We start from the raw sequence: 24,668 nt of genomic DNA, 5'->3' as shown, positions 1-24,668 counted from the left end.
TATCGTGATCGAAACGGGTAAAACAGAGAACTTATTTGAGCCATCAGTTATAAATGGTATCCTACGTACACTACCTAACGTCGGAGCAATTCACTGTAGCAAGCAGTCTTCTAGTGGAAAGTGAGTTTCATTGACCAGAGGCAAAGACTTACCTGGCAAATACTTGGCAGCTATCCATGTCCCAATGACCATGGCCGCATGATGATACACATGAAGGAACGTTATTTGGTTGTTCTTCTTACGAAGTACGAAGAAAACCTGTATGACAAAGGCATAACAACCTAAATGAGTTCATTATGTTTTACATCGATTTTATGTACATGGAAAGATTATATTTCCCCATATATGGTGGATAAGGTATGAACATGTGTAAGAAAACAATATTTAAGCTCATGTTTGACGCTAAGATTCAACAATAAACTAAACCAGTGGTTTTCGAGCTACGGTAGGCGCGCTTTGTAAATATAGCTGTCCTCATTGTATCTAGTAAGAACAAGTTGCAATCACTTTCAGAATTTATCGTGGAAGCTAAAAAAAAATACAACATTAAAGTCAGACTAGTGGATGCTTTGGTCAGTGATTTTTTCATTCGTTTAGAAAAATAGTGTACAAAATTTTCACTCACTGTGTCAAGAAGGTCGGTCACCTTGACGATAAAGTACAGCCAGGTAATGGACGCCACCTGTAACAGACGTTTTCTACATTTGTGGTGTGAAGAGCTCAATTGGCTAAAACAGTAGGTGAAGCTGTGTTATGATGAAGTTTTCAGCAAACACGTATTACGTAATGTATTTTGTCGCATAACTAGTACATCTACATGGAATATATCACTATCTCCATAGGCCAGGACAGCATATCAGTTATTCTCAGAAGAGTTTAAGGCACGACTGATATCACTACACAAATAAATTGCGCAGCGTACTTACACAAAATAGGAATCATTTAAACTCTTAATACAAAATTAGTCTTCAATAAATGTGTATAAATTTGAATGTGTCAAGACACGTACCTAGTTGGGCTACGTAGCCCAATCAAAGCAATTAGCGATGCAGTCATGTAATCCTGATACATTTAGGAATAACATTTTGTCTGAGATATCTTAGAGTACAATTGTTTAGTATTATTATTATTATTAGAGGAAAAAGGCTACTGCATTCAAGTAGGCAGCTCCACTAAACAAATCACTGACAACTTGGAATTGATTCACGTAACGGAGCTCCAGCAGTCGTCGCAGTTCGGCGCTAGTGTTTTCTTTTATAGGAGAGGATAAGACAAAGACGTAACAGATACCGTTGTGGTGTTCCAAAGTGTTAATTTTGCTCTGTGAACTTGGTGTTAAACAAAAGCAGGAATTCGGAGAAGAACAGGTTTAAGTAGCTCCTAAACCACTGAAATACGCAGCAAAATGGATCTAAATTGCAGGGTACAGAATAGCAGCCCAAATTATCCGCTTTTACCTTAGTGAAGATGATCTATGTACCTAGACCATGGCGCTTGTCTAATTAACAACGCTGCGCTACAGCGCTCTAAATGATTCCTCACACACTGTTGATGGAGGTGCACCGAATATCGCCATTTTTTGATCTTAAAAAAAAAAAAAAAAACATCATGATTTAATGTTTAGCGTGGCAGACGATGAGTTCACCTCTCTCTCTCTCTCTCTCTCTCTCTCTCTCTCTCTGTGTGTGTGTGTGTGTGTGTGTGTGTGTAGTTTAGGGTACTCATCACGTCATTCATCTGTAAGGAGAGCATATATTGTGAAACCATGTTACATTTACTCTCGAACAGCCCTGTATTGCAGAGTTAGGTATTACAAAGACTAGGAACAAGTAACAGTTTTTAAATGCTGCTCCATCGGAGCTATGATAAACTTCTGTGAAAATCCTGGGGCAAAAAACGTGGGATGAAAATCGTAGTCATATTCATATTTGTAGAACGAGATGGATGTGCTTAAGCTCCAAGTGTCAGTGCCAGTCGCTGTTCAAAATTCTGTAAACAGAAATCTGATTTTGGAAAAGCTCTTTGGCCTACGTGTGGAGTCTAATTCACTTCTATCCCTCAAGCTCTGCCGTAACTTTCCCTCCCATCGCCTGCAGTCACAAGTACTGGTTTTAGGATGGAAGCGCTGGAGGAGCTTACTGGAAACACACGTAGAAAATTGCGTAGGCTGTAGGGAGTAGAATTTCAGTCTCTAGCAGATGCCGTAAATGAGGAGATATAAAATATTTTATGGAGTCAAGAAACGAGATTAAGAAGAAAAGATATCTTGTAGGGTGAAGAGTGTCCTAAGAGTATCCAAGACATAACTCACGCAGTTTCCACGCGGGAACTAACAGCGACACGCCATTATGAGCCCAATTGCCGTGAGGTGCACAAATGTTCAATAATAGCTGCCAAAATGCCACTGTTTGACAACGATTGCTGGAAAATGTCTCAGCATTCTTCCTAATTTTTTATTTTGTTGACCTTATGTGTGGTCTAAAAACCGTAGACGTATGACCACTTACATGTAAATGCTTGATGATGACCATGGGGTTGAAATTGGCCAACAGAAAGTAAACGTATTATATAAAATTACAGCCCGAGCTATGTCTTCATTTACTGTACACTCAATCATCAAGAAAACAACCAACTGTTGACACAGGGAAGATAAAGCCGGTTTTAGAGCGCATGTGACTCTTTTATTTGTAGTCAAGTTGCCTCCAGAAAGTTCCACTCTGTAGCACGAAAAAGTTTTACACGTAACTGATAAAGCCATGTTACAGAAACCCAACTCAAATGAAATAGGGAGGCGTGGACTGGCCCATATATGTGGGATAACGCAAGTCATTCGGCTTAGTAAACAACGCATTGCAGACAGGAGAAAATTTGTGCAAAATCGGCTTCAAACGAACAACTCTTATGTCAACATTTACAGTTAGTAGACATGACACCTCATATATTCGAGAGTAGGGATCAAGCAGAAGTGTGCAGGTAGGCAAAAAAAAAAAAAAAAAAAAAAAAAAAAACAGTTGGTCATTATGATTCATTCAAGTGAAACAGAAATAAGCCTCGATAAAATTTTAAGACCACAGTGGACATGGTTTCCTAAAGCTAAAAAGAAAGGCCCATGAACTTTCGGAGAGTGAAATTCAGCTGCATTATTAAATAGAAATTACGTGCAAAGCTTTTTGGGTGTCACGTTAAGCAATACATAAAAAAGTTAATACAAATGGTGCGAATGCTTAAAACAAGAGAACAACCGCAAATAAATCTAAGTGAATGAAAAGAAACGACATAACAGAAGAACACAATGAGAAGATCTTGTCGTGATCGTGAGCAAGAAAAAGTAAAATGTGTGTTTTTTCACATTACTTTCGAAAATACGACAGAAGAGAAATTAGTTGCTTTATACTTCTCTCAAACAGGAACTCAGTTTAAACAAAAGGAAATGAAATGTTTAAACAGAAGAAGCAATGAAGGTCTAAACAATAAAAACAGAAAGCATCTACTTTCGAAGCCCAACAGCCGACGGCAGTTACGGGATTTTTGAAGAGTAAAAAAAAGAACTGTAACAGGATGAAAGAAGCCCGTAAAAAAGCGCATGATTCTCTACAGTCTGTTTGAACAAACATTTCCCCAGTCGTGGATTGAACTAGAAATATCTTTCAGCTGGCTGTATCCCAAAATCTTATACCACTATTTTTTTCCGTGAAAGCTAAAGTAAATTTACAACACATATCGACTACTCCACCAACCTGTACTATCAGTTTCGAGATCGTTCTTTGTTTACACATATTTAAATAAAGATTTTATAAACAGCTCAAGGCGATAATCATGACATTTTCAAATATTTGCGAATTATGATGCATCATCTCCAGAAAAAGACATCGTTCTATTTACAAAATGGAGTTGAGGTACTATTAAACATTTAGCCTTCCATTTTTGGAATGAATGTAACAGCGTATTAATTTAACATTTCATGTGTAGAATATTGGAGGTGGTAGTTCTGGCTGCAGCGCACTGTGAATGTAATGTTGTTTCAGCTTTTGATGCCACGTGACTATATAGTGGAAGAGTGGGTGCGGAAACCGTTGCAACGAGTATGGGAGGTGTAGAGTAAGAGATATTTGACGTTTTTTGTGCTGCAGTGATAGACACACAGCCATTTGTCTACTAATAGCCGTTAATGCCAGCGACAACTTGATACTCATAGTACAGAGGAAAGATGACTAGTGGTTCTTTGCATAAGCATTACATTTAGATATTAATATTGTGTATAGGTCAAAACATACTGGGTATACTTTTAAAGCATGTTGTTGTTGTTGTGGTCTTCAGTACTGAGACTGGTTTGATGCAGCTCTCCATGCTACTCTATCCAGTGCAAGCTACTTAATCTCCCAGTACCTACTGCAACCTACATCCTTCTGAATCTGCTTAGTGTATTCATCTCTTGGTCTCCCTCTACGATTTTTACCCTCCACGCTGCCCTCCAATACTAAATTGGTGATCCCTTGATGCCTCAGAACATGTCCTACCAACCGATCCCTTCTTCTGGTCAAGTTGTGCCACAAACTTCTCTTCTCCCCAATCCTATTCAATACTTCCTCATTAGTTATGTGATCTACCGATCTAATCTTCAGCATTCTTCTGTAGCACCACATTTCGAAAGCTTCTATTCTCTTCTTGTCCAAACTATTTATCGTCCATGTTTCACTTCCATACATGGCTACACTCCATACAAATACTTTCAGGAACGACTTCCTGACAATTAAATCTATACTCGATGTTAACAAATATCTCTTCTTCAAAAACGCTTTCCTTGCCATTGCCAGTCTACATTTTATATCCTCTCTACTTCGACCATCATCAGTTATTTTGCTCCCCAAATAGCAAAACTCCTTTACTACTTTAAGTGTATCATTTCCTAATCTAATTCCCTCAGCACCACCCGACTTAATTCGACTACATTCCATTATCCTCGTTTTGCTTTTGTTGATGTTCATCTTATATCCTCCTTTCAATACACTGTCCATTCCATTCAACTGCTCTTCCAAGTCCTTTGCTGTCTCTGACAGAATTACAATGTCATCGGCGAACCTCAAAGTTTTTATTTCTTCTCCATGAATTTTAATACCTACTCCGAATTTTTCTTTTGTTTCCTTTACTGCTTGCTCAATATACAGATTGAATAACATCGGGGAGAGGCTACAACCCTGTCTTACTCCCTTCCCAACCACTGCTTCCCTTTCATGTCCCTCGACTCTTATAACAGCCATCTGGTTTCTGCACAAATTGTAAATAGCCTTTCGCTCCCTGTATTTTACCCCTGCCACCTTCAGAATTTGAAAGAGAGTATTCCAGTCAACATTGTCAAAAGCTTTCTCTAAGTCTACACATGCTAGAAACGTAGGTTTGCCTTTCCTTAATCTTTCTTCTAAGGTAAGTCGTAAGGTCAGTATTGCCTCACGTGTTCCAGTATTTCTACGGAATCCAAACTGATCTTCCCCGAGGTCGGCTTCTACCAGTTTTTCCATTCGTCTGTAAAAAATTCGTGTTAGTATTTTGCAACTGTGGCTTATTAAACTGATTGTTCGGTAATTTTCACATCTGTCAACACCTGCTTTCTTTGGGATTGGAGTTATTATATTCTTCTTGAAGTCTGAGGGTATTTCGCCTGTTTCATACATCTAGCTCACCAGATGGTAGAGTTTAGTCAGGACTGGCTCTCCTAAGGCTGTCAGTAGTTCCAATGGAATGTTGTCTATTCCGGGGGCCTTGTTTCGACTCAGGTCTTTCAGTGCTCTGTCAAACTCTTCACGCAGTATCGTATCTCCCATTTCATCTTCATCAACATCCTCTTCCATTTCCATAATATTGTCCTCAAGTACATCGCCCTTGTATAGACCCTCTATATACTCCTTCCACCTTTCTGCTTTCAGTTCTTTGCTTAGAACTGGGTTTCCATCTGAGCTCTTGATGTTCCTACAAGTGCTCCTCTTATCTCCAAAGGTCTCTTTAATTTTCCTGTAGGCAGTATCTGTCTTACCCCTAGTGAGATAAGCCTCTACATCCTTACATTTGTGCTCTAGCCATCCCTGCTTAGCCATTTTGCACTTCCTGTCGATCTCATTTTTGAGGCGTTTGTATTCCTTTTTGCCTGCTTCATTTACTGCATTTTTATATTTTCTCCTTTCATCAATTAAGTTCAATATTTCTTCTGTTACCCAAGGATTTCTACTAGCCCTCGTCTTTTTACCTACTTGATCCTCTGCTGCCTTCACTACTTCATCCCTCAAAGCTACCCATTCTTCTTCTACTGTATTTCTTGCCCCCATTCCTGTTAATTGTTCCCTTATGCTCTCCCTGAAACTCTGTACAACCTCTGGTTCTTGCAGTTTATCCAGGTCCCATCTCCTTAAATTCCCACCTTTTTGCAGTTTCTTCAGTTTTAATCTACAGGTCATAACCAATAGATTGTGGTCAGAGTCCACATCTGCCCCTGGAAATGTCTTACAATTTAAAACCTGGTTCCTAAATCTCTGTCTTACCATTATATAATTTATCTGATACCTTTTAGTATCTCCAGGGTTCTTCCATGTATACAACCTTCCTTCATGATTCTTAAACCAAGTGTTAGCTATGATTAAGTTGTGCTCTGTGCAAAATTCTACGAGGCGGCTTCCTCTTTCATATCTTAGCCCCAATCCATATTCACCTACTACGTTTCCTTCTCTCCCTTTTCCTACTCTCGAATTCCAGTCACCCATGAGTATTAAATTTTCATCTCCCTTCACTATCTGAATAATTTCTTTTATTTCATCATACATTTCTTCAATTTCTTCGTCATCTGCGGAGCTAGTTGGCATATAAACTTGTACTACTGTAGTAGGTGTGGTCTTCGTATCTATCTTGGCCACAATAATGCGTTCACTAAGCTGTTTGTAGTAGCTTACCCGCATTCCTATTTTCCTATTCAGTATTAAACCTACTCCTGCATTACCCCTATTTTATTTTGTATTTATAACCCTGTATTCGCCTGACCAAAAGTCTTGTTCCCCCTGCCACCGAACTTCACTAATTCCCACTATATCTAACTTTAACCTATACATTTCCCTTTTTAAATTTTCTAACCTACCTGCCCGATTAAGGGATCTGACATTCCACGCTCCGATCCGTAAAACGCCAGTTTTCTTTCTCCTGATAACGACATCCTCTTGAGTAGTCCCCGCGCGGAGATCCGAATGGGGGACTATTTTACCTCCGGAATATTTTACCTCCGTAATATTAAAGCATATAATTTCAAATTCCCTCGGAGCGTATTTTATCTGAATTTTTAATCTTGTTGGTGTGAAATTGTGACGTTTGCAGTACAACAAAAATTTTGTACAGATTCATTCTCGAGCAATACTGTTGCTACTACCACTCATTGTTAAACAGAAAGACTCGTTCCTCAGAGAGCCAGAATCCAACTCTCGAATATTTGGTGAAATTCTATAGTTACCTTAAGTGAATCAGGATCGTCTGAATAATCCACTGGCTCACACAGCCAACTGTACTTGTTGACCCATCCAAGCTGCGTGCACTGAAATAGAAGACAATTCTTTACTAAAGTAACGAAAACTTCTATGGTACCAATACATGTAAATATTATGCGTCACACTATAATGTCAATTAATACTCGTAAATGATATTCCAAGTAACTTTTTTTGTGATGGCGTACCTGGAAGGCTCTACTATAGGAACTACTTCAGTTGTTTTACTCACCGAAAAATTAAATTATTAGAGTGGATTAACACAACGTATCTGCTATGTGCTTGTGTTATATTTCTTTTCAATATTTTAAAATGTTTTCTCTACCAAGAGGAAATAGTAGAAAAAATGGCTCTGAGCACTATGGGGCTTAATACCTATGGTCATCAGTCCCCTAGAACTTAGAACTACTTAAACCTAACTAACCTAAGGACATCACACAACACCCAGTCGTCACGAGGCAGAGAAAATCCCTGACCCCGTCGGGAATCGAACCCTGGGAAATAGTAGATATTCATTCTAGATGATGATTTGTACGCTGACCAACCCAGATGTCATGGACACCTCTGTAGCGTGGGAATAAACACGCTTAGATCACGTGAGACAGATCCAAATGTTACGAAGAGATGTCGAGTGAAAGGGAAAATCATGTGGTTGAAATACTGTGCAATGAAAATTTAAAAATATAATGATTTCCACTAGTATAGTAAACGAAAAAGCAGTTCGGCACAAAAATCGTTCCTGCTGAAACTGAAGTAATGATGCAAAAACCGTTAGCAAACAGCAAGACTTTCGGCGACACTGGTCCGCCAGTATAAAGGAAGGCGGGGAGCAAAGTGATGTCAGTTGAATAGAAGTAACAATAGAATGAATCTATCATGAGGGCTGAGTGACTTCGAACGTTGACCAGTACGTGCGTCAGTACTGTTGCATATATACAGCGAAAATGAACGAAACCATTAATGTTTGAAACGTTTTAAATACTGTGATCAAAGTTAAGAAGGCGTCCTCCAACGAAACATGGTTTTTCCACGTAAAGGTGCGACATACAGCTCGTCATTGAAGAGACATCCATCTATGAAAAGCACATGGAACGTCGAGGTAATATTTGATTTCGTGGAGGATGAAGTAATGAATCTCCATTTCGAGGAAACAAGTCAGTCAAATAACTGGAGCTAAAACAATACATTCTATCGCAATTTGACATAGGAAGGAATGAAGGAATATATATTACTGCTGCTGAAATTTTGACCAATGCAAAAAGCAAGAGAAATGTGACACACAAAGTTTAAAGATTCTGATGCTTTCATAGAACGTCACGAGAAAGAATACAGAATGAGCTGTTGACACATCACTGCTTTCTTGACAGACAGAGATGTACAGGAAGAGCACTAAAGTGGAAAACAGAATTTTCACAGTGAGAATGCATTCTGCTATTCATAACCAGCTGGCTGCTCCAGCGTATCAGCCTATGCTTCTATATTCCTGGGAAACGGCTGGGTACAGTACTCCGACATATGTTGATGAATTGAAGAACGAGATTCAAGTGGCACTGGACTTCGCAGCTGAATATGATTCTGAGGATTGTTCAGATACTGCTTTCGACCAGAGTGCCTATTGTGATTCCGCATACTGTTTTATGCAGGTTGTTGAGGGAACCTCATGCACATTTTTAAAGTCTTATAGTGGGCAGCATAAGAGTAACACAATAAAATACTTTCACCATCCTAATCACAGTGGTACTTGAAGCTTCTAAATGTATTTGGAGCATCGAATTCCTGTTCGAGCCGAAAGACTTTCCTTGTGAGTAACAGATTCATCAGGCACATTTCAACCCTTCTAAAGTTTCCCAAGTCGACTGTTGGTGATATGACTGCCGGTGGAAATAGTAAGGAAGAACCATAGCTAAATTAAGACCAAACAGATCTCATGTACGGAGAGAGAAGAACCATCGACCATTTGAGGGCAGCTGCGAAAAATCCCATAAAATCAGCGGAGGATATCACTCATTAGTTCCAATGTGCTACCTGTAGTCCACTTCTCACAATGACTGCGCTTAGGGAGTTAAAAAGATAAAAAGAATGGAGTGTAATGGTCGACCAGCTCCTGATAAGCCACACCTTCTGTAGTCAGTACTAAGCGAAACTTGAGGTGGTGTAAAGAGCTGCTACACTGGACAGTGGATGACTGGAAACGAGTGATTTGGAGTGACTACTCACGCTATACGCTGTAGCTGCCCGATGGTAGGATTTGGGTTTACTGAATGCCTGGAGAACGTTACCTGTCATCATGTGTAGTGCCAACAGTGAAGTACTGAAGATCTGGTGTTACGGTATGTGGTGTTTGTCGTGGTTAGGGTGTGGTCCCTTGATTGCGCTGAAGAAAACGCTAAACGTAGAAGGATATGAAAACTTTTCATCGCAGCTTGGGGTTTGTACAGTACAGAGGAAGTTTCGGAGAGGATGACTGTTTGTGTCAGAATGACAATGCACACTGTTACAAAGCAGCATCTGTGAGGAAATGGTTAGCGGACAATAACATTCCTGACATTGACTGGCCCGCCTAGGGTCCCGCTATGACCCTAACGGAACAACTTTGGGGTGAGTCAGAACGTCAACTTCGCTCCACACGCCAGTATCCAACATCACTACCTTCTCTGGCTTCTGCTCTTGAGAAAAAATGGGCTACCACTCCTCCACAGACATTGGGACATCTCACTGAAAGTGTCCCTAGCAGACTTCTAGCCGCTATAAAGGTGAAGGGTCGACACAGTGTGTGTATCAATGTCCGCTAATAGGTGTCTGGATACTTTTGATCAGATAGCGTACTTCAAAAGTGTACTTCAAAAGTTAGTGTTTCACGCATGGCGGAAGACACACCGCATCAACATTAGTGCAGTCTCTGTCCTATTCCATTTGCGTGTGTATCGAGGGGAAAATTGTAGACCGGATGTACTCGTACATACTCGAATCTCTGCTACCTTACATTCATGAATCAATCACTAGACACACGATAGTAACGGTGCAACAGTTTCGTAGTGTACCTCTAAATGCACCCAACTATGTTTTGTGAGAAGAAGGCCACCTTTCGTCCAATTATTTCCACTCAAGTCTCCTGTGAAACTCTATTACGTGATCGTTTACTTTGTACAGACCTGCTACGATATCAACAACGCGTCACTGAATTTTTTCCAACGTTTTCGACCATATCGACTTTATAAAGACTTCAGAAACTACTGTTCTTCTATGTAATAAGTAATACTGTTAATAACTGTAGTCAGTCTTCCTCAGCTGTTACGTCAGTTATGTTTATTGTGCAGATGAGGAAAATTCGTTTTTTGCCACTGAATCTTTGTTTCTAACGAAACATGTTTCACCCATTTATACAAGGCATCATCCGTGGTTTTCGTAGGCATCAAGTACATACGAAAGAGCCAATGGATACAAGAAAAGGATAGAGAAATGAAAACCACTGACGATACCTACTATGAATGGGCTACTAGATGGCTTCAGAAAATAAATGGAAACATGAAAATAATAGAAAAATGAAAACCACTGATAATGTCTAATATGAATGGGCGAAAAATGTTTATTTAGAAACAAAGTCAACATTTATATAAAATATGAAATTTTTGTCATCTACAGGACAAACATAAATGCAATTAATGAGCGAACTTTCCTGTGAGCGGGAACTTGACCTTGACACTTAAGCTACATTTTATCAGTATTCTTCCTATAAAACTGCATGGTTTGGGCTGAAATATGGAAGCAGAGCGAGAAATGCGTGCTTGAGTATAAATGTAGATGCCAGCCGCGCCTACAGGTTGCTGTGTTGTATTTAACCACGAATGACACATGAGCAATGTACTTAGTCGGTACAGGTGTCAGTCGTGGTCGGAACAGAGTTCGGACTAGTTTGAGTCCATTAAGTCGGAGCTCATTGTATTCGAACGTGGGTAAATCGTTGGTGCTCGCATCTTGAGTCCTTCCGTATCCGAGGTAGCCAAAGTGTTCGGTGTTTCAAGAGGCATCTTATCGAAGATTTATACCGCATATGGGCAAAGCTGGCAAACATTAACCGCTGCCACAACGCAGAAGAAAGTGTGTGTTGAGTGATCGTCACAGATGGTCATTGAAGAGGACTGTGACGAAAAATAACAAGACGACAGCTGCCAGAATGATTGCAGAACTGAATGGCGCGCTCGTGAACTCTGTCAGCACTAAATCAACGCGAAGGAAATTCCAAGACGAGCTGGAATTCCAAAAGCACTCATCAGTGATGGAGATCCTCATAACAGGGAAACGTGGATCCGGAGCGGTAAAATAGTAATGGAAGAAAGTCACTTGGTTGGATGCTTCTTGATACACACTGTTCCAAGTTCTGGCCGAGTTTACGTCCCAAGAGCGCAATATGGCGGGCTTTCAGTGAGGGGTTGGGCCGCCATGTTGTGGTATTCCATGGGCCTGACGGTTACTCTGTCAAGGATTATGTGACCATTTTGGCGGACCAGATACATCCGGTGATACAATGTTTGTTCCCCATTGGTGATGGTGTGTTCAAAGACAGCAGGGCCCCTGTTCATACTGGTCGCATCGTCCAAGATTGGTTTTGTGAGCACGAAAATGAATTATCGCATCTCCACTGGCCACCGCAGTGACCAGGCCTCAATATTATTGAGTCCTTGTGATCTACTTTGGAGAGAAGGGTGTGTGATCGCTACCCACCTTTGTCATCGTTATTTGAACTTGCCATTATTTTGCAGGAAGAATGGTATGATTCCTTTGAAAAGAATGCAGGATCTAGATTCATCCATTCCGAGACGATTGGAAGCTGTTTTAATTGCCAACAGTTTCCCTACACCATATTAGACGTGGTAATGTGTTGGGTTGTCGGTGTTACCACATTCCCGTCCACATCTTCAATTCGTCGTCCAATGTTACTGATTACTCTTGTTCGTTGTATTTCATACATTGTCCTAAACATGTAATCGATGTAACAGGTTTTATAACCTTATTTGTAATGACGTAATCTGACACTATTCGGTTGGATTTATTTTTATATATATTATCTAACTTTTACACACTTATAAGGAGGATTTGCAATGAGTACACAACTTGGAATTACTCTTGAAGTCATAGTAAATTGTCTTGCAATCACAGTGACGTTACCTTCCTTCAGAGGAAACCTGATAATATTTTTAATCGTAAGCGGTCAACAGTTTAGGCGTTTTACAACTGTATCAGTACTGCCACTACGAACAGACGCACCTAGAGAATGGACAATGTGACAGTGGAAAGGAGCTACCTTCTTTCATTAATATCGATTTCCGTTACACCATGTCGATAACCGTATCATGTAGATCGTCTTCTAGGAACCAGTCAGGCCTGTTTGACAGATGCGTTGAAAATGCTCACGTAGTGGCGATAGTATAATGATGTTGTTGTTGTTGTGGTCTTCAGTCCTGAGACTGGTTTGATGCAGCTCTCCATGCTGTATAATGATACTAGGTGCATTTGCCTCGGCCGTCTGGGGCGAGTCTCACAGAAGACAAACCTGAACTATATCAGCGTTGATTCTGACTGTCATTCCTTCGTGAATGATGTCTTCCTCTTCGAACACTACGTTTTCCAACCAGGCGCGGATCCAGTGTTCGGTCCTTTGGAGGGCGGTGTATCACGTCTTTCTCCGTGTCCCCCTCTCCCCCTCCCAATAATATACAAGTTTTTGCTTAAGAAATAACTTCACAAATTAAACAGTTATATACTTGTTCTCAAAGAAACGGTTTCGTCTAGTAGTACACACATCCTTTCCAAAACACATTGCACTTCAGCTGCAGGATATGGAGTCATCCATGTTCAAATAAAAATAGTATCCTTAGACTACATGTATATGAAATAGAGAATGGGGAAACAAAGGGAAGAGATGGGAGGGGGAGGAGAGGAAGGGGAATTAGTGACTTCTAGCCGCACAGGGCACTGTGATAATGCAATGGCGAAAGTCGAACATTTGTGCCGGACGGGACTCGAACCCGGATTTACCGCTTTTCATAGGCGGTTGCCTTAACCTCTTTACCAATCTGGACACGGTCCGTAACCGACTCAAGTTTCCAACTTATCGCACGCTGAGATTCAGCGTTCCCGTCCATTAACCCCTACTAGTAAATTATTGATTCTCGTAGGAATTCGGACGACATTAGTGCATCCGCAATGAAACAAACGTCTAGAAGCCGTCGCGCTCTTACAGAAATGTGTGTATCTGAGTGGTATCTGTTCTGTCGGACATGTATACAGTGTGATTCCGTGATGACGGCACAGAGTTTTAGAGATGATGGAGACTCGTAAATGTATCAGTCCGGAAACGAACTAGTCGAAAGTTATAAGCTAAGATCGTTCTGATGCTGACGCGTAGCGCCGTATACCGATTCTGCCTTGGAGGTGGTTAAGTGGGAGATGTGTCTCAGAGCTGGAGAGTGACAGATGGTGACGCGAGACTGGACGCACACGTAGTTTATGTATCAGCCGATGGAGGACAATATTGAATATGGGGACTGTGATTTTAGTTTCCATTGTGCCCACTAGAATGCATTAAAGTAATAGAATGTTTTTCATAAACTGTTCTACTATTTTCATAAAGTGTTATTATGTCTTTTTGTGTATGTAAAATGTTATAAATGTGTTTTAGCAATATGAATGATGCGTGAGTGTGGTTTAAGGTTAATATGAAGATAATTGTTTAACGAGTTATGTAGTAGGATTTAGTGTGGGAACATTTCGAAGAAGTATATATATGGACAAAGGGGTTTTTTGTAGAATAGACTTGTAAAGTAAGTTTATGGTAAAGGGAAAGTTAATTCAGGTATAAATAACAATAGTAAATAACTTTATGCATAAGTAAAACTTCAGCATATTAGATAATTACGTCGGTAAAAAGTGCAATCGTTAGGTTTACTATTTTGCGATTGGTTATTGATGAAAAGTGCGGATTGACGCGGGAGAATGTTGTTTTGCTATTGGCTGTTGAGTAAACTGACCAATGGTAAAGCAATATTCTTCGCGCGCCTTTCTCTGCTGGTAGACAAGACAGAGTATTCTGGAGAAGAGTCGAAGCCTAGCCATGAAACAAATGGTTCAAATGGCTCTGAGCGCTATGGGACTTAACATCTGTGGTCATCAGTCCCCTAGAACTTAGAACTACTTAAACCTAGCTAACCTAAGGACATCACACACATCCATGCCCGAGGCAGGATTCGAACCTGCGGTCGTAGCAGTCGCGCGGTTCCGGACTGAGCGCCTAGAACCGCTCGGCCACCGTGGCCGGCGCCATGAAACAGTTCGGACATGTGTAATAGTAGTTCCGATGGAAATGATAAGTTGCCAGATCTAGCAGTGTTTCATACATCAAAAGTGTGGTAAAGTGACGGCATAATTATTCAGATGGGCGTGTAGAAATTTCGGAATTTTTAAGTGAATTTTGTGACGAGAAAAGACATATATTCCGCGTGGCGTATTGAGCAGGTCGGTGGCTAAAAACTGTGACTGCGTTAGGTACCGACATACTTAATATTTGGCGAGCATTCTCAATCAAAAACAATCAGTATTTTTGTAGCTATTATGTTTTCGGGAAATGCAACACCATAAACTTGCTAACGTGAGTGAAAGGGATTGTGAGTGACTGTGTTGAGACTAGCACGGGCTTGGCAGTGATACTTGTTCACCGAAGTTTCAGAATATATTAATTGAGGACAAAATTTCCAACCTTTCATTTGTGTGAAAACTTTCTCCCGAAACGTAGATTAGTGACTCCAATTGCAGCCTGGTTCACGTCGAAGTACAGTAGGTTTCACTCGGCTTTCCTACTGCTGATCTGCTGAGACAATGTTCACAGGTAGGTGCAGGTACGTCGTAAAGGGACGGAAAGAATCGCGTCGCCGCAATACCTCTGCCAGTGGATGATGCTAAGATTGTAGGGTTGGAAACTTCCAGAGGTGGTATTATGGAGAAAAATGAGAAAAAATGTTTAGTGAGCATTGGCTATAAAATGCACACCTGTGGAGCTAATACTACTTGTTAATTTTCTCTAGTGTTAACCACATCTCGTATGTTGACCAAGTACTCATAGCTCTTAATGTATGTAGTTTAGAGAACATGTTTACTAGACTTTTTCTCTCGTTTTGGTCCACAGTAGCACATCTGAAAGTTGCCTTCCCTTCAGTCTTAGCGACAACAGTAACTGTAAATGTATTCCACTGTCAGAGGTATCAGATTACAATTTTGGACTCATTCGTTTATGGACCAGGATACGCTACCTCACATTAATACATTCATCCTTCTCCATCGTCCCTGAAAGTCTGTAACATCATCACAGAATCAACCTGTATCTGCCTACAGGGTGTAAATAACTGAAGTTCTACTTTAAAAACATGGAGTCAAGGGGCATACGTGGAAAGATTTTTCGATTTAAAACCCGCTATCGTGGAATTTATAGGGGAAAAATGAATACAGGAAAGACAATCAGAGCATACGGAATGGATTGCTAACCTCACAAAAAAGTGGACTTGATTTCACACTGCCCTTAATAAAAATGGTTCAAATGGCTCTGAGCACTATGGGACTTAACTTCTGAGGTCATCAGTTCCCTAGAACTTAGAACTACTTATACCTAACTAACCTAAGGACATCACACACATCCATGCCCGAGGCAGGATTCGAACCTACGACCGTAGCGGTCGCGCGGTTCCAGACTGTAGCGCCTAGAACCGCTCGGCCAGTCCAGCCGGCACCCTTAATACGACACTGCAAGGTGAGAAACAACTTCTTTCTGATTTCATTGCATTTAAAAATAAAATCACGTTACAGAAGGGACAAATTCTCACAAGCTAACCCCAGATCTCTACGTTTACTGGCGTTAAAGAAAACGCGAGATTTGAAGAATTCATTGTGGCCTTGAAAGAATTACAAGGATAGTTCCGTAAACGTCTCGACATCACTGCCAACCTTACAACTGTTTTCGAGACCGTTTGCTGTTTCAGTTCAAAGCGCCCCTATACATGTAGGGATGCAACTGACTGATCTGCAATGTAAATCTCGTTTTAAAGACAAATCTTTTTAAGTTGAAACTGTCCAGGACACTTACATTGTTTTCCTCGGGTGGAGTCTCCACGTCACCATAATGTGGTTGCAAGTGTTACATTATTACGAACAACATGTGTGTGTGAAAGACCATTATTCCGTTATGGAACGAAGTCACGATTACGTGGAAACCTGAGGGTGAAAATCTGTGAAACTGTCCGCGTCTGTCCGTATGCCGACAGTTTGTACCAGATAAAAACTTTATTGTGCCCTTAGCGGCCAAAAAATAGTTAAGTAATACCGAAAATTTGTTTTGCTTGTGATCTATGTTGTTCAGAAATTTGAAATATAAAGCAAACTCGTATGCTGCGAGGCTGAGCGTTGTGACACTCGTCACAAGACACGGCTCGCGAATCGATTCTTTGTCGCCCTGTCGCCTGTCTGTCGTTAGGGTAAATCTCCTGTTCGAGTGCGAGAACATTTCCTAAATGTTTGCATGGCGTCTATCTGAGGCGGGAAGTTGGGGTAGGTACGGACTGCGCGCGAAAAGTTTTGCTATTAGTCCAACTGCGCGAGAACAGGTTTAGCATTACCTCAGCAAACAGGTCGACTGCGTGTGATGAGATATATTAGAAACAGGTCGAATGTTTTATTTGCCACTTGGTAATGTTTGCACTGAACTATTGGTAGCACTGGAATCATTAGTCACTTTCACCGAGTGCTGTGCTGTATGAACCAGTTCGCATTTCTCGTGTGTGGCTAGAAATGGATTATAACATTCCTATGGAGCATGTGCAATTTAAAGAGGCCATAAGTTGATCATTGTTGGAAGAAATAAATTTCAGGAAGCTAGAGAAACGCAACGTGGAGTAGCCTTAAGGTGCACAGTAAAAACAACACACATTCTGTTTGCTTATGAAGCAGTCATAACGATGAAGCCACCGATAACTTTAACAGGCAACTTCCAACAGCGTTAAACAGAAGGTTACTAACTTATGTGAGAAACCTTCAAAATGAATTCATAAAGGATATGCATCCAATGTACTCCAAAGTTCCAGCAAGACGTTGCTAACACTATGAAATGTATTTATCGGGCTAGAGGGTCTATTTTTCCGCCAATACCGAAAACATTAAGTGAAGCTCAGAGATGTGTGCAGGAAATGTCTATTTTAAGAGTAAAAAAAATATGCTTCTCATCAACGACTCTAACTTTAATATCGTGTGCTTTTCAACTAAAAGTAATTTACGACTACCTTGAGATAGGCATCTTCGGCTAATATTGCAAATTTTTCATCAGTTTTTTTTACAATTCATGTTTCAAACGGTGGTCAGTACATCGTTAGGTGGGCCGGCCGAAGTGGCCGAGGGGTCCTAGGCGCTACAGTCTGGAGCTGCGCGACCGCTACGGTCGCAGGTTCGAATCCTGCCTTGGGCATGGATGTGTGTGATGTCCTTAGGTTAGTTGGGTTGTAGTAGTTCTTAGTTCTAGGGGACTGATGACCTCAGAAGTTAAGTCCCATAGTGCTCAGAGCCATCGTTAGGTGGCTATCTTCCGATTATAAACACAATAACGCTGATGTAGGTAAATGTTTACATAGGATGTCTATTTTAGATTTTCTCCCTCCCGATGAAGTTGGAGGTGCATTTGCTGAAGATTTAATAGACATTAAACCCGTAAGTGAAAAAGTGATATGTTTGCTGATTATTTGAAAACGAATTTCACAGACTCAGAATGTGTGTTTACTTTCAAAATTTGGGCTTCCAGTACTTTAAGTTGTGAAACAACAAGTTCAAATGACTCTGAGCACTATGGGATTTAACTTCTGAGGTCATCAGTCCTCTAGAACTTAGAACTACTTAAACCTAACTAACCTAAGGACATCACACTCATCCATGCCCGAGGCAGCATTCGAACCTGCGACCGTAGTGGTCGCGCGGTTCTAGACTGAAGCCCCTAGAACCGCTCGGCTACTTCGGCCGGCAACAACAACAAGTGGTTGTGAGGTATTTCACATGGCTTTTCGCCTTAATTTTCAGAACGCACATCCACATGTTTATCATTTTATTGACGCTATCGTTCAAACTACAACCTACATTAAAATGTATGAATGTATGATAGAGATAGGACTCACCGATCTAACAATAAACGTGAAAAACGTGCGGTATATACAGAAAAAAACTTTAAAATACAAAAATGGAACTATGACGCATTTGAATGTTTTAAAAAACGTTGCTTATTACTATCATATGGAATGGAAAGAGTTTCTGTGTGTTTTTAGACGTCTTAGTAAATGCCTCATTACGGATATGAGTATTGTATAACGCATTTTAACCATACCTATGACAGGTCTACCTTGGCAGCCACAGATGGTCCTTAGCATCTGAAAATGGGAAGGATCATGATGTACTGCCAACGTAACTTGTTCTTTCTCTGCGCGCAGTTGAGTTGACTCAAAAATGTACCACCACGCGCAGTTGACCTATTTCGAAAAGAGACCGCGAGTGCAATTAACCACTTCAAGAGCAGATAAAATTTTGGGTCTGTGCGCAGTCGGGATCACCTGGACCGTGTACCAGATCGGTATTTACCTATTTGGATGTAGGAATCTACCTAAACTGGTATGCAGGGTTGCCGGCACACCAGCTCCCGTCGTTAATCCACAGGGCTAATTCTATTTGGGACCGATGCAGCTTCCAGAGTCGAGAAATTGAGCGCTTCACGCGCTCGGCTATCTGGGCAGGTATTTGACACTGTTTAGTAATTTATTTTAGAGTGAACTAAGGACAAATCATTACAGGAAATTATAGAATACATAGAGAATAATAATATTAAGCATTGTGTATATATTAAAAAACTAGGTGTTGTGTACTTCCTTGGATTAATTATATTTTAACTCTTACTTATAATTAATTTGCAGAGTATCCATGTAGATGTAGGTAAAGGCTCTGAAAATGATAAAATCTTTCTTGTTACTCCGTCTTATATTAATAATAATTTAATAATAAATGAAATTACATTCAAATCAAATGGACATTATTCCAAAGTATGGCTTACTTTCCAACAAGTCGACAGCGTAGATTTCAATGGAAGCAGTGCAATACTTATACTTTAACTTGGTTGTATGATAAATATTGATATTACACTGCTGTCAGCGCTGCGATGAATTTTTGGAAAGTAAATTATCAGTATTTCTGTGCGAAATAGAATTCTATGACTGCTTCACACACTTTTCCCTGGATTTTTCATTCAATATTTTGAAAATAGTCTGATTTTAATTAAAAATAATATGGAGACTCTTCAAATAATGTTATTCTTTCCTTTTCAAGTGACAGAGACCTGAAATTATTGCGAAAATAAGAAATCACTGTATGTGAGTTGTGGTCAGTGATTCGAACTCTGAATACAAAAGAGCACACTAGGGTTTTTATTTGACTTTGCAGTCTAAACAAAGTTCCACATACGGAAAATCACAATTGCGTTTTCAGCCAACAAACATCCGCGATGGAAGTATTTCATGGAACGAAAATATCAGTGAAATCTGAAGAACAGAATATCCACAGTGTCCAGTGTCCCTCTATTATTTCAAAAAACACCAACTTGGGAACTGTTAGAGAAAGAGAGTCGCATATGTTATAATTGTTTAGCAGGTTTCAAAGTTTTTATTCTATTTTTTCTGTTATGCTAGAATCTCAAGGTGTACCCACTCGTCGCTCGTAGAACATCAGGGTGACATTCGAGTTCTGCGTATGTACGGGTCAGCATTGTTGCATCAGAAGTTCTGATTGCTTCATTGATTCGTGCACGAACGGTAGCAGTGTTATTGTCTTGCGCTGTATACACACGATTCTTGGCGTGACCCAACAAAAAGGAAGACGAATGGAGTTACATCGGGAAAGCGCGATGACCATGCGATGGAACCTTAATAACCCATCCACCTCTCAGGATATGTGTCACTTAGAACAGCCCGCACTTTAGAACTCCAGTGTGATGGTCCCCTATCATGTTGGAAGACGGAGGTGAGCGGATTGTGATGATCCCGTAGTATGACCCCCTGTGCTCTACCCAAGTCATGGCTTCAGCTTTCTTTTGTGGTATTACATCAAGGATCGCGCATACACAACACTTCCCAACCCGATAATGGTCCCGGAATGACGAGAAATATGCAAGAATCGGTTGAACGAGTGGTTTGTAAGCCACTTCCTTCGTGGAAGACATACGTTTCCTTAGGATTCCATCAATGAATCGCAGCATGATATCTGCTTTTAATACAACTGCATTATTTGTGATCTTCATATTATTTAATGGTTTTCCCGTTTTATAATATTAAAAATGGAACAGCTGATGATATAACTGTCCTGCCATATATATTGCACGAGAGGCTCACCCTGCCGTAATGAATTCCTTGGAGAAGCCTTTTTTGTTGAGTCGATCGGTAGAATATTCAAAGGCAGCGGTGTATTACAAATGAGAAAAGTGTAGAAAAGCGAGAGCAATTAGGTATTATCTGCAACAACGGACAGATCATGTTGAGCAATAAATCAGACTGGGATATGTAGCTAATTTTGCGTTATTAACGACAGTTTCATCCATTCTTGACTAGGTTACGTGGTCTGCAACTATTAATTAAAGTGAAAAAAATATATCAAACGTCCACTAAAGACGCCAATGCAAAATGTCATCCGCCTGTCGAAACAAGTTGTGGATGAAGTAAAACCTTTGCAAACGACGCACAATTAAGAATATTTTTCTTTCCATTTTGACGCAATATTGTGTAATTTCACATAACAGGCCTATGCGTTCGTAAATATTGTTGTTGTTGTGGCCTTCAGTATCCCCGCCCCCTCCCCCTCTTCGGTGGTTCGAGTCCTCCCTCGTGCATGGGTGTGTGTGTTGTCCTTAGTGTAAGCTAGATTGAGTAGTGTGGAGGCCTAGGAACTGATGACCTCAGCAGATTGGTCCCATAGGAACTTACCATAAATTTCCAATTTCCTGCTACGTTGGAGAGACTGATACGTCAGTCTCTATTAGGCTGAGACAAAATCATAGAAGCTGGAGATTAAAGAGGCCAGATTCATCCTTTGGCGAACATTGTTTCAACGAAAGCCGCAAATACATAACAGATGTACGTAGAAGCCGTACACATATAGGGAAAGGCTGCAAAGCCCACTCAGTTAAAAATATCAGAAATTAAGAAACAAGCGTGTGTATCCCCACACTTACTATTTGGTAAGCAAACTCTATTCAGTTATTGACCCTTTTAAGGCAAGGCAACGTTACAACTTGTTATTTGGGTTCTTTATACCATTCCTGCACACACACACACACACACACACACACACACACACACACACACACACACACACACACTATGAACTATATAACCATATGCTGCACCCATCTTATTGTTGACTCTCGCCAATAATGCGATAGTTACAACCTTCTGAAAAAGGGAACTTAATGCTTGAAACCGGTTAAGAAATTACATATCTTTTATGCAACTAGTTGCTGATCATGACGATATATTGTTTATCTTTGCTTGGTTTCCATCTTTAGGGTCAATCGTGTACTGGAGAATGGGCTTATAACCTGAAACCTAGATCGTACGGTAATAACAAAATTTGTGAATAAAGTCTAAAAAAGTGTTTCGTTTAGTTAATACAATCTTAAATCCAGACCATTCCGTTCAACTGCTTTTCCAAGTCCTTTGCTGTCTCCGACAGAATTACAGTGTCGCCGACAAACCTCCAAGTTTCTATTTTTTCCGCTTAACTTTAAATCTCTTTCCAAATTCTTCTTTGTTTTCTTTTACTGCTTCATCAATGTACAGATTCAATAACATCTAGTATATGCCACCACCCTTTCTCATTCCTATCTCAACCACTGCTTCCTTTTCACTTCGTCTCTTATAGCCGCGCGGAATGGCTGTGCGGTTTGAGGCACCATTTCTCGGATTGTACGGCACCTCCCGCCGCAGGTTCGAGTCCTCCCTTAGACATGGGTGTGTGTGTGTTGTTTTTAGCATAAGTTAGTTTAAGTAGTGTGTAAGTCTAGGGACCTCAGCAGTTTGGTCCCTTAGGAATTCACCCACATTTGAACATTTGACTCTTATAACTGCCGCGTGGTTTTACCCATTCCTCTGCACATTACGTTGCGCAAAGTTAACGACAGCTTCAGTGATATGCGTCATAATATTCAAAATTTTAAATCCGTTTTAGGTAAAGCAACTTTATGAGCCATGTTATAGACGTTTCTGTACATAAATTTATCACTAAACTGTAAATACGAACAAGTGGTACTTACCATGTAAAATATGTAAAGATTTACCGCTATCTGGAAAAGATTGTATACTATCATGATACGCTCGATGCGGAAGGGCTGGACATTCTCCATAAGACGCGGGCCCAGACTGTTGACGAAGTAGAGATAGAGGCCCACCACTACCAGTATTGGCCACGGACTGCCCACCAGAGGCCACGTCATCGTGCGTGGATCTGTAACACCAGCCCACGCACATTCTACTCAGTACTTAAAATATATTTACTTGCAATTTTATGAAGGTGAAGGTATCATAAAGGTATATAAACAGTTATTCCTCTTCCTACGTTTTTCCTCATTTACGTCACAGGTTTTATCAAATGTGGGTAAATAAGTTGGAATCCATTGGATTAAATATGTGTAATATTGGCAACAGCGGGAGGAGTCTGACCGTCTTACTTTTAAGGGGCGATCAACAAGTTTCCGTTTGCGGGCATTGCTGCAGCATATATGCAACGTAGCGCGACTCCGATGCGGGTAAATAAGCACCGACATGGAGGCAAGGGATTAGGGGGGTATTCGTGCCTTTCCGACGTGCGTACAGCAAACTCGGAATCGTGAACTATGGAGACGGTATTACTAAATGTGTGCAAACAGCATCAATGTGCTGTTATTGTTTTCTTGGCTGCCGAGGGACAGCCGGCCGCGGTGGCCGAGCGGTTCTAGGCGCTTCAGTCCGGAACCGCGCGACCAGGTTCGAATCTTCCTCGGGCATGGATGTGTGTGATGTCCTTAGGTCGGTTAGGTTTAAATAGTTCCGAGTTCTAGGGGACTGATGACTTCAGATGTTAAGTCCCATAGCGCTCAGAGCCAGAGCCGAGGGACAGACATCGGTAGGCTTCCATCGGAGAATGAATAATGTGTGTGGGCAGTATGTCTGACGAAAACCACCGTTGTGGAATGGTGCGCCAAGGAGTACTGCTGCTTCATGATAAGGCACGTCCCCATATCGCAAATAAAGTAACGCAGAAGTTACGCCAAGTCAAGTGGGGCACACTCGAGTAGCCGCCCTACAGTCTTCATCTCTCCCAATGCAACTGTGACTCCTTCGCTCCCTTAAAAAAAGTCTTGAAGGACGGACGATTCCTGTGCAGCAGGCAGCAACAGGTTTCTTCATGCAGCAGGACACGGTGTCGATGGGATGATTGCTTCAACAATTAGCTTGATTGGCATACCGATTTTGGACTATACTGCCTTTGAACGGAAACTTTTTTATCGCCCCTTATAGTTCTTCAGGTACTCCATGCTCTCGCAGTAAAAGCTAAATCAGTTAGTGTGGCGCCTGGACAAAGGACTTTTCGAGGTCAAGGAAGGAAAGGTGTAGGTGCCTTGACTTCTTTCGGTGTTTTCCAACAAGCAAGCGAGTAGTCTGAATAGCATGTGTCGCCCCACAGCCCTTCACAAATCCCCATTGCTTGGTGACGAGATCAAGAATTTGTCGAGTTCTTTTATCTATGATGCGTTCAAGGACCTTCATCATGTGTGGCAGAAGACGTATTGGGCAATAGTTTTTACATTCAGCAGGACTATCGGATGAGTTTCCTGGTTCTGTAGCGTCTTTCCTGTTGCTGTAGGAGCATATCAGGGTTCTTCTCTCTCGCCTCTCCTCTTCCTCACAGTCATGGAAGATCAGTAGAAAACCGCATTCTGGGTCCAGAATGAAATTTTCACTCTGCAGCGGAGTGTGCGCTGTAGAGCACTTGCACATGAAATGCAGAGGTCTCGAGTTCGAGTTTCGGTCTCCCACATAGTTTTTATTTGCCAGGAAGTTT

The 24,668-nt window shown here is 40.9% G+C and overlaps 1 protein-coding gene across 2 annotated transcripts in view; it reads right to left on the bottom strand.

The window, feature by feature from the left end:
- The window catches only part of LOC126183545 (elongation of very long chain fatty acids protein AAEL008004-like), a 144,775-nt gene that overhangs the window by 47,007 nt on the left and 73,100 nt on the right, over positions 1-24,668 (bottom strand). For both annotated transcript variants that reach the window (XM_049925616.1, XM_049925618.1), the window contains 4 exons: positions 22,882-23,072; positions 7,484-7,564; positions 626-682; positions 153-258 (listed from right to left, as the gene is read on the bottom strand). In XM_049925616.1, coding sequence (XP_049781573.1) covers positions 153-258; positions 626-682; positions 7,484-7,564; positions 22,882-23,072 — 435 coding nt within the window. The remainder of the gene's footprint in view (positions 1-152; positions 259-625; positions 683-7,483; positions 7,565-22,881; positions 23,073-24,668) is intronic.

Source organism: Schistocerca cancellata, chromosome 4 (genome assembly GCF_023864275.1).
Source record: "Schistocerca cancellata isolate TAMUIC-IGC-003103 chromosome 4, iqSchCanc2.1, whole genome shotgun sequence".
Taxonomy (NCBI): Eukaryota; Metazoa; Arthropoda; class Insecta; order Orthoptera; family Acrididae; genus Schistocerca; species Schistocerca cancellata.
Note: the sequence above shows the minus strand (reverse complement) of the source record. Positions and strands in the feature narration are given on the sequence as shown.